General features: G+C 47.3%; 1 protein-coding gene across 1 annotated transcript; it reads right to left on the reverse strand.

Moving 5' to 3' along the window:
- Window positions 1-3,194: 3,194 nt before the first annotated feature.
- Window positions 3,195-4,579, reverse strand: LOC148934035 (uncharacterized). Its single transcript, XM_089062146.1, has 2 exons — window positions 3,389-4,579; window positions 3,195-3,254 (listed from the first exon to the last, which is right to left on the reverse strand). Exons 1-2 carry the CDS (start codon window positions 4,577-4,579, stop codon window positions 3,195-3,197), a joined length of 1,251 nt encoding a protein of 416 aa, XP_088918272.1.
- Window positions 4,580-9,126: the final 4,547 nt, after the last annotated feature.

Consider the following 9,126-nt stretch of genomic DNA (forward strand, 5'->3'; position numbering starts at 1 on the left):
CGGGGAACTTCACATCCTTAGTTCGATCTAAAACAAAACGAAAGGAAAGAAAATAAAGATGCGGGTATTACATTCTACCCTCCTTAACGAAAATTTCGTCCCGAAATTTCGCTTAAGTTACTCGAAGAGCTCTGGGTACTTTTCTTTCATCTGATCTTCCAATTCCCACGTAGCTTCCTCGTGACCATGATGCTTCCATAAAACTTTCACTGTTACAATAGATTTATTCCTCAATTCCTTGACCTTCCTATCCAAGATTGCCTCTGGCTTCTCTTCATAGCTTAAGTCTGGTTCCAAAACCATTTCCTCCTGAAGAACTATGTGTTTTGGATCGAACACATATTTCCTCAACTGAGAAACGTGAAAAACATTGTGCACGTTCCCGAAACTCGACGGGAGTGCCAATCTGTACGCCAACGACTCCTTTTAGAATCTCGTAGGGTCCGATGAAACGTGGTCTTAGTTTGCCCTTGACGCCAAATCTCGTAATTCCTTTAGACGGGGATACCTTCAGAAAAACTTTGTCTCCCGCCTTGAACAGATCGGTTCGGCGAGCATCTGCGTAAGACTTTTGCCTATCTTGAGCTTCCTTGATTCTCTCCCGGATCTGGCGGACGATCTCTATCATTTCCTCTACAGAGTCTGGTCCAAGCGTCTTTCTCTCACCGACCTCATCCCAATAAAGTGGTGATCTACATTTCTTCCCATACAGTGCTTCATATGGGGCCATGTTTATGGTTGCCTGATAACTGTTGTTGTAAGCAAACTCTATAAGTGGCAATACTGGCTCCCATTTTCCTCCGCGGTCGAGCACTACGGCCCTCAACATATCTTCTAAGGTTTGGATTGTCCTCTCAGACTACCCATCAGTCTGTGGATGGAATGCCGTACTGAAATTCAACCTGGTGCCTAGCTCTTGCTGCAGGCTTATCCAAAACCTAGAAGTAAATTTTGGGTCACGGTCTGATGTGATCGTCACCGGTATTCCATGTAACCGTATGATCTCTTGCACATAGATCTGAGCTAACTTGTCCGATCCGTAAATGATACGAACTGGTACAAAGTGGGCGCTCTTGGTGAGGCGATCTATAATCACCCAAATAGCAGTATTCCTTCGTTGTGACTTTGGCAATCCTGTCACGAAATCCATTGCAATGTGCTCCCATTTCCACTCGGGAATTTCCAGGGGTTGCAATTTCCCATAGGGTCGTTGATGTAGAGCCTTCACTTGTTGACATGCTAGGCACCTTTCTACAAACGACGCTATGCTCCTCTTCATGCCATCCCACCACAAATGCTTCTTCATATCTTGATACATTTTCGTACCTCCTGGGTGGGCGGTGTAGGGTGTCTCATGCGCTTCGCTCATGATCTCATCTCTGAGAGCCTCATCATTGGGCACGCATAATCTCCCTTCAAAAGTGAGGGCGTTATCCGCTTCTTCGCGGTAACTCACCTCTTTTCCCGTCCTCACCTTAAGTCGAATTTTCTCTAATGCTTCATCACTCCTTTGAGCTTCAACAATTCTGGCCCTTAAGTCTGGTTCAATCACTAGAGTGGCGATCCTACTTTCCACCGTCTCTGGTGCTCTCACTACCTCCAATCGCATTTTAGCGAATTCCCGTACGAGTTCCTCACGTTGTGTAAGGAAGGTGGCCACTTGGGGTGTAGTTTTCCTGCTCAAGGCATCTGCCACTATATTCGCCTTGCCTGGGTGGTAATTTATACCACAGTCATAATCCTTGACTAATTCGAGCCATCTACGTTGTCGCATATTTAAATCCTTCTGCTCGAAAAAGTACTTAAGGCTCTTGTGGTCCGTGAAGATCTCACATCGAACTCCGTAGAGGTGATGTCTCCAAATCTTCAGGGCATGTACTACTGCTGCTAGTTCCAGATCATGAGTGGGGTAATTTAGCTCGTGTGGCCTGAGTTGGCGTGACGCGTATGCGATCACCTTGCCATTCTGCATCAATACGCATCCAAGTCCGACTTTTGAAGCATCGGTGTACACTACATAGCCTGCTTCTGGTGCTGGCACGGCTAGGACTGGTGCGGTGGTCAACTTTTCTTTTAATAGTTGGAAGCTCGCTTCGCACTCCGGCGTCCAATTGACCTTAGCTCCTTTCTTGAGCTGCTGAGTCAATGGTCTGGCTATTTTAGAAAATCCTTCAATGAACCTCCGATAATATCCAGCCAAACCTAAGAAACTTCGAATTTCACTAGGTGTTGTCGGTGACTGCCAACGTTGTACTGCTTCCACCTTTGTAGGGTCCACTCGGATCCCTTCTGCCGTTACTATATGTCCAAGGAAATTCACCTCGTTGAGCCAGAACTCACACTTGCTAAACTTAGCATAGAGTTTCTCGGCTCTCAACGTCTCTAAGGTGGTTCTCAGATGTTCCTCGTGTTCCTTCTCGTTCTTCGAGTAGATGAGTACATCATCTATAAAGACTAGGACGAACTTGTCCAAGTATGGGTGGAACACGCGGTTCATTAAGTCCATGAACACTGCCGGGGCATTTGTGAGCCCAAAAGGCATTATAGTGAATTCGTAATGGCCATATCTGGTGCGGAACGCCGTCTTGGGTACATCGTCATGTCGGACCTTCAGTTGGTGATAGCCTGATCTCAAGTCCATTTTTGAGAATACACCGGCCCCTCGAAGTTGGTCAAAAAGGTCATCAATCCTCGGTAGAGGATACTTGTTCTTGAGCGTCAGCTTGTTCAACTCTCGGTAGTCGATACACATTCTCAGTGTTCCGTCCTTCTTCTTTACGAAGAGCACTGGTGCGCCCCATGGTGACACACTGGGTCGGATGAAACCAAGGTCTAATAATTCCTGTAGCTGTATTTTGAGTTCTTCTAACTCTTTAGGCGCCATTCTGTATGGTGCCTTCGATACTGGGGCCGATCCTGGTTCGAGATCAATTGTGAATTCTAATTGCCTGTCTGGCGGCAATCCAGGTAGTGCGTCTGGGAAGACATCTGGGAATTCTCGTACCACTGCTACATCTTCAATCTTACGGTCCTCTTTCTCTTCTCCATTCAGGTAAACGAGGTATGCAGGGTATCCTTTCCTTATCATAGTGGTTGCTTGTAGTGGAGAAATTATGGACTTTCGTCGCTTCATGGAGATTCCGTGGAAAATTGTGGGTTCCTTCCCTGGGTATTGCAGGGAGATCTGCCTTTCCTTACAGAGAATGGTAGCGTAGTTTGCAGATAGCCAATCCATTCCCAAAATGATGTCGACGCTCCACATTAACATCACATGCAAATTGTGAGCCACTAACTTAAGGTTTCCCATAGTGAATTCTACGTTTGAGCAAGTTCGTGTGATGTCTATAAGGCCTCCTACGGGTGAGGACACCCTCATCTTATGTTTTACTCCATCAGTAGGCAGTTCTAAGGTATCCACACAAGGTGCTGATATGAACGAGTGTGATGCACCATTATCAAACAAAATGGCAATAGGTATGTTGAGGAGAGTTCCCATACCTGCCAGATTGCCCTGCTCCTGGTTTCCTGGCTCTGTCTTAGGCTGCCTCGGTCTCAGTGCAAAAGCTCTGGCCTGAGTGGGAAACCTCTGTCGTAGCTGCTGCTGGTGTTGTGGAGCTTGGGGTAGGGCCGCTTTTCCTTTCGGCTCAGCTTGAAGTGCCCGCAGTTGTGGACGCTGCCCTTGATAGTTCTGTCTCCCTCTGACTCCAGCGTTCCTATCCGGGCATTCTCTGGAGAAATGTCCACCCTTGCCACAGTAGAAGCACCTATCAGTCCCAGCCTTGCACTCCCCATGATGATTCTTCGAGCACTTAGCACAGGGAGGGGCTCTAGGTCGGTACTCCATCATCTGATTTGGAGTAGTTTGCCTTCCACCATTCTGCGGTGGCTTCAGAGCAAGTTGCGGTCTCTTAATTTCATTTGGAGCACGATCTCCATCCCACCTCCTTTTCTCTCGGAAGTTTTGCTGTTGTTGAGGTGGTGCTGTGGCAACAAGTACAGTTGACTTCTCTTTGGGCATGGCTGCCTCGATGTCCAAGGCTCGACTCAGTGATTCGGGGTACGACAACCCTCCAAGGCTTGCCAAGGCCATTCTTATTTCGTGCCTCAGACCGGCACAAAACTTCTCAGCCATCCTCTCATCAGTATCGACTTGGCCAGGCGCATAGCGAGACATGTCACAGAACATTCTGTCATACTCAGTAACGGACATCCGCCCTTGTTTCAGATTGTAGAATTCCACTTTCTTAGCCTTACGGTAACTCTTCGGGATGTACTTGTCATACATTCCAGTTTTGAACTCATCCCAAGTCATCTGAGCCAGTTGTTCCGGGGTCAAAATTTTCTTTCGTGCCTCCCACCAGAAATCAGCTGATCCTGTCAGTTGGAAGGTCACACAAGTCAAGCGTTCCTGATCGTTGCAGTGGAGGAAGTTGAAGATACGTTCCATGGAGCGTATCCAGTTTTCAGCCACAACTGGGTCCCCTAAACCATTGAAAACCGGAGGGTTCTGTCTTAGGAAGAGTTCTTCCACTCGCCGCTCCTGTGGAGGTGGAGGCGGCGGAGGAGGTGGTGGGGTCATCCCTCTTCCCGCTCCATTTCCTCGTGGTACATTTTGTGGCACCTCGTCATTCCTTCTTGGGCGTCCGGCTCGTCTTCTTGGCGGCATTCTGATCTAAGGATGACAGGGTTAAAAATAGATTTATACTCGTCGAATGTCATAATCTTATGCATTGGATTCATTAAATGCACCATTTTCTTTTGAACATAAGGAGTAAAAATAACAAATATCGAATAACATAGCCAAGAAACATCACATGTCATAATCAAAGAAAATTGCCTCTAGCGAGGACTTAAAATCTGATACATGTGAGGGCAATAAGGAAAATAAGAAAACTCCTAAAAGGTTCGATACATGGAAAGAGAAAACATGATGCTAAGCTACTACGATAAACACGCCTGAGGCCTGCCCAATCAGTCCTGCTCAGAGTCGCTGCTGATCCACATCGGGTCGCCATGACTAGTCCCCTGATGGGACGTCTCCATCGGAGGCACCGGCTCCTCGGGGTGCTCCGGCACTGCCACAGGCTCTAGTGGCCCTGGGGCTGCTACTGGTGCAAAGGGAATGTCGGTCCCGGCGGCCAACTCCCTGCGCATCCGCCATGTACGGTTGTACAGCTCATTGAAGGAAGCCAAATCCACCGGGTGGAGGAACAGCTGTAGTACCTCCGGGTGGGGCTCCACTGGAGGTGGAGGTATCTCTGGTGGTGGTCCGGCCGGTGGTGGGGGAATGAACTCCATCCCCAAGTCAGCGAGGCCGCCAAACTGTGGCTCCTCCTCAGCGGGACCATCCTCCCTCATCTCGCTCCACTCCAAAACCTCCTCGGGCTCCTCATCCGGGTCCTCTCCCTCGGAGTCCTCCTCACTGACCTCATCGTCGTCTACGCCCTCCTCCTCTGAGTTCTTGTCATCATCCTCATTCGCCGCGCTGCTCCCCATAGACCCGGTCTCATCACTCGAGTTGGGCGTAACCTCTACTCGGCCCCTCTCGCGGGCGGGAGCTCGAGACGACTGCCCCTCCTTGAATACTCCGCCTGCACCCCGCATGAGGGCCAAGGGTGGCAACCTGCGGAATCCCTCGCTCCCGGGCGCCTGCGTCTCTGGTGGGGGCCCATCACCGAAGTGGAAGCACCCTGCTGAGACCGCGCTCAGGAAACCGGGCATATCCCCGATAGGCTCATAAGTGGGAGGCGGGGGCGACGTGTACAACTCGGCAGTGGCCGTCATCCAACTCTGCCACTCCTCGGGAAACAAACCGACGAGCCTCATGATACCCTCGTAGGGCTTCACCCCATGACAGTTGGCCTCGTCCCATAACTTCGCGTAGTGTGCTACGAACTCTGCCAGCGTATCCCCATGGCAGCGGCGGTAGGACCGGAAATAGCGAATCACTGCCTCGGAATCCGCGCCAGCTCGGAGCGGCCTACGATGGGTGTAGCGCTGTCGTGCCATCTGTACGAAAGAATGGGCTCTCAAAAACGCGAAAAGAGAAAATAACGTATAGAAGTAATATGTATAGAGAATTATATAGTACTAGCCGTCGTATCAATAAACCGTTAGGGTGTTCCCTGATAGGGGTAGATCGTATTAGTATTCGTTTTGAGTGACACGTGGGCCCTCATAATTTTGGACGTTCTTTCTCCTTTTTAAACGTAAAGGTCGTAATACAGTACGTCGTAGTTCGCATTTAAAGTTCTATTTTTCAAGACAAGTTAGGGGTTCGCCCTATCTTGCATCTTTTCGTTGATTTCATCGCTCTTGGAAGCGGTGCAAGAGTTGTCATTCCCGACTATTCGTTCATAGATACTCTAGCCTAATGTACCTCCTTAGGCGCTCTAGGTTTGCATGCATAGTCCCAGATGTGAGTTATTAACACTATTACCATAAGTCCAAAAGGTCACATAGCTGGTCATGCATAGCTCATTACACTTAGTGTCCAAAAAGCAACTCATAACGTTTCATGAAAAACACATCTTTTTCAAAGAGATTGCACAGCTTTTGCATGACTAAAACATTACTATACTTTTTTTTTTTTTTGAAACTTTTTCAAGAAATATAGGTATTTACCTCCTTTGCCTTGCTGTGGTTGAACGTGACGAGTCGAGGTGTTGGGTCCTTTAACTTTCCATTTAAGTCATGTTCTAGCATAGTGCTATCATTCTAGACTAAGGCTTGAAAGAAGGTTCTTGGGTCCAGAGCGAAAGAACGGTGCTCTGATACCACTTTGTCACGACCACAACTCCCTAGTGCTAGTGAGCGTGGCTATTTCGCGACTAAACAATTCTCAATAATCAAGGGACAACATAGAAAGGATGAAATCACTTAAATCAACAGTATCAAAGGCATATGGGTACATAGTCAAAACGTGTTCAGAGTATCAAGACTAAGTTCAGAGCTTGCTAGTACATAATTCTAGGTTTTGCAGCGGAAGAGTCCAAGACAAAATAGCACGTATGAAGACATGCTACTTTGGGCTACCTAACTACTTATTTAATATGCTTGTCCCAACACCTTCGCCTGCTCGTCCACGTTCAACCTGCACATTTGAAAAATAACATGCAGGGCTGAGTATTTGATATACTCAGTGGGCACATTGCCAAAAATGGTTTTATCTTTTAATTGTCAATGCCACAGTTGAGTGATCACGGGGTTTTACTTAAAAGACCCGAGTCACTAAAATACTTTTCCTTGAGTAAAGATTTGATTGCGCAATCACATAACATAGATATACCATATCTGAAACTGATGTGAACCGGGAATGTGGCCACATTCCACGACGGTCACTGGACCGGCCAACCCCTTTTGTTAGCTCACGGTCCCCTTATGTGTACACTAGTCCGAGTAGGGTTTGCGGCCCTACTGGGACCCGAATTCGATTTAACTTGAATTGGCATAGCCAAGCAGATAGGTAATCATAAAACAAAACATGGCATGACAACATACTTGAGCAAAGAATCACATTTTCATACTAAAACACGTTTTAAAATAATGCCCACCTCAAAAGCTAAAGCTCCTTCCGAAATTTCCTTAACTTGGTCTTAGATGACGTTCGAAGACGTCCCTTTAGGAAATAAAAAGATACTTAATTAGATTTTGAGATATCCATTAAGCTTAGACATGAATGCATCCTAAGTGCGTGATCATTTTATTCTTTTTTTTTTTTTTCCTAATTCATAAGAAGTCCTTGAGCACTAAATAAATCTTGCGATTTAGTTAGGTGTGGAGGTCTACCAATTATTCGTTTAACGAAAGAGCGTTACCTCCTATATATTTTATTCAAGTACTAAAATAGACTCGAGGTCTATTCATCGTTAGCGTATCAAAATTTCTTAAAATTAAACATTTGAGCACTCTTGCTACTTTCCGGAAAAATTAGACTTATCCTCGTGGGATTAATTAGCGGACTATTAATTATTAAATCCATAACATTGAAAAGCCCATGATTTAATTAGGTTCCTTCTTTAATTTAGTTAGTGGCCCAAATTAAAACTTGCACCACTAACCCATCTTATTGATTAAATTGAGGCCCAAAACAAAAGTAAAGAGAGGCCCAATTGGAAAAAGAAAACAAAGGAGAAGCCCCAATTACTCCACAAAAGCAATCGGCCCTCCCTCATTCCTAATTCCCTAATTCGAAACCCTAAACGGAGAGAGAGCTCGGCGGCGCCTCCTCGCCTTCCGCCGCTAGCTGCTCCGGTCGGCGCCTCCCTTGCGCCGCCGGGGACTTGATGCTTCTCCCTCACCATCCTCGGTCTCACTCTCTTCTTAGAACAACCATCCCCAAATCAAAACACATCCAACCCTAATCTCTCCTCCCTCTTCTCTCTCGGCGGTAACGCCGCCTCGCCCGTCGCCAACGCCGCCATCCGTCACCGCCGCTTCGCGGCCGCTCTCATCCTCGGCTGCCCGACGAGCAGGGCTGCCGCCCGCCGCGTTGTTCGGCGCCGCTCAGCCCATCTCCGCCTCCTTCCTCGTCTTCTCCGGCGATTCGCCGCTGCCCTCTTCACCTCAGGAGCTTAGGCTCGCCGTGGATGTTCCCGCGGCTGCCCTCGCCTCCAGTTTCAGCGAGTAGTGCCGCCTTGCAATCCTCCGTTACCGTCCCGATCGGGCAACCTAAGTGCAAGTCGTAAAAGCTAAGTCCTTTCACCCCTTTTGTTTATTAGTACTTTGTTCAAGAATTTGGGCAGTAGCTATGTTGGAGACGTTTGATTGTTGTGATTTGAGGTTGTGATTTCTGAGATAAGAATTTGCTCACTGGAATGAGCTTGATTTTTGGGCTAAAGTGTTGATTTTGAAACGTTTATAGTTTGCTACTGAAATTTAGCATGAGGGCAGCCTATTGTGCTCTTGTTCCATTTATGAGTTAAAGCTCTTCAAGGCTACTACTGCTATGAGATTTCTCTAGCAAATTCTACATCCTTGAGCTAGCATGATGTTCTAAACAAGGGCAGAGTGTGCTTGTGTTATTTTGATTGTGCTTCCTAAGTTGTGGTGCCTCTATATGATGATATGTAAAGCTATTGGGGAAGGAAGATGGAGGTGTATTACCTCTGGAAAATCGAAGGAGAG

The sequence above is a fragment of the Salvia hispanica genome, chromosome 1 (genome assembly GCF_029641045.1).
Source record: "Salvia hispanica isolate PSC_SH4W2 chromosome 1, Shi_PSC_v1, whole genome shotgun sequence".
Classification (NCBI taxonomy): Eukaryota; Viridiplantae; Streptophyta; class Magnoliopsida; order Lamiales; family Lamiaceae; genus Salvia; species Salvia hispanica.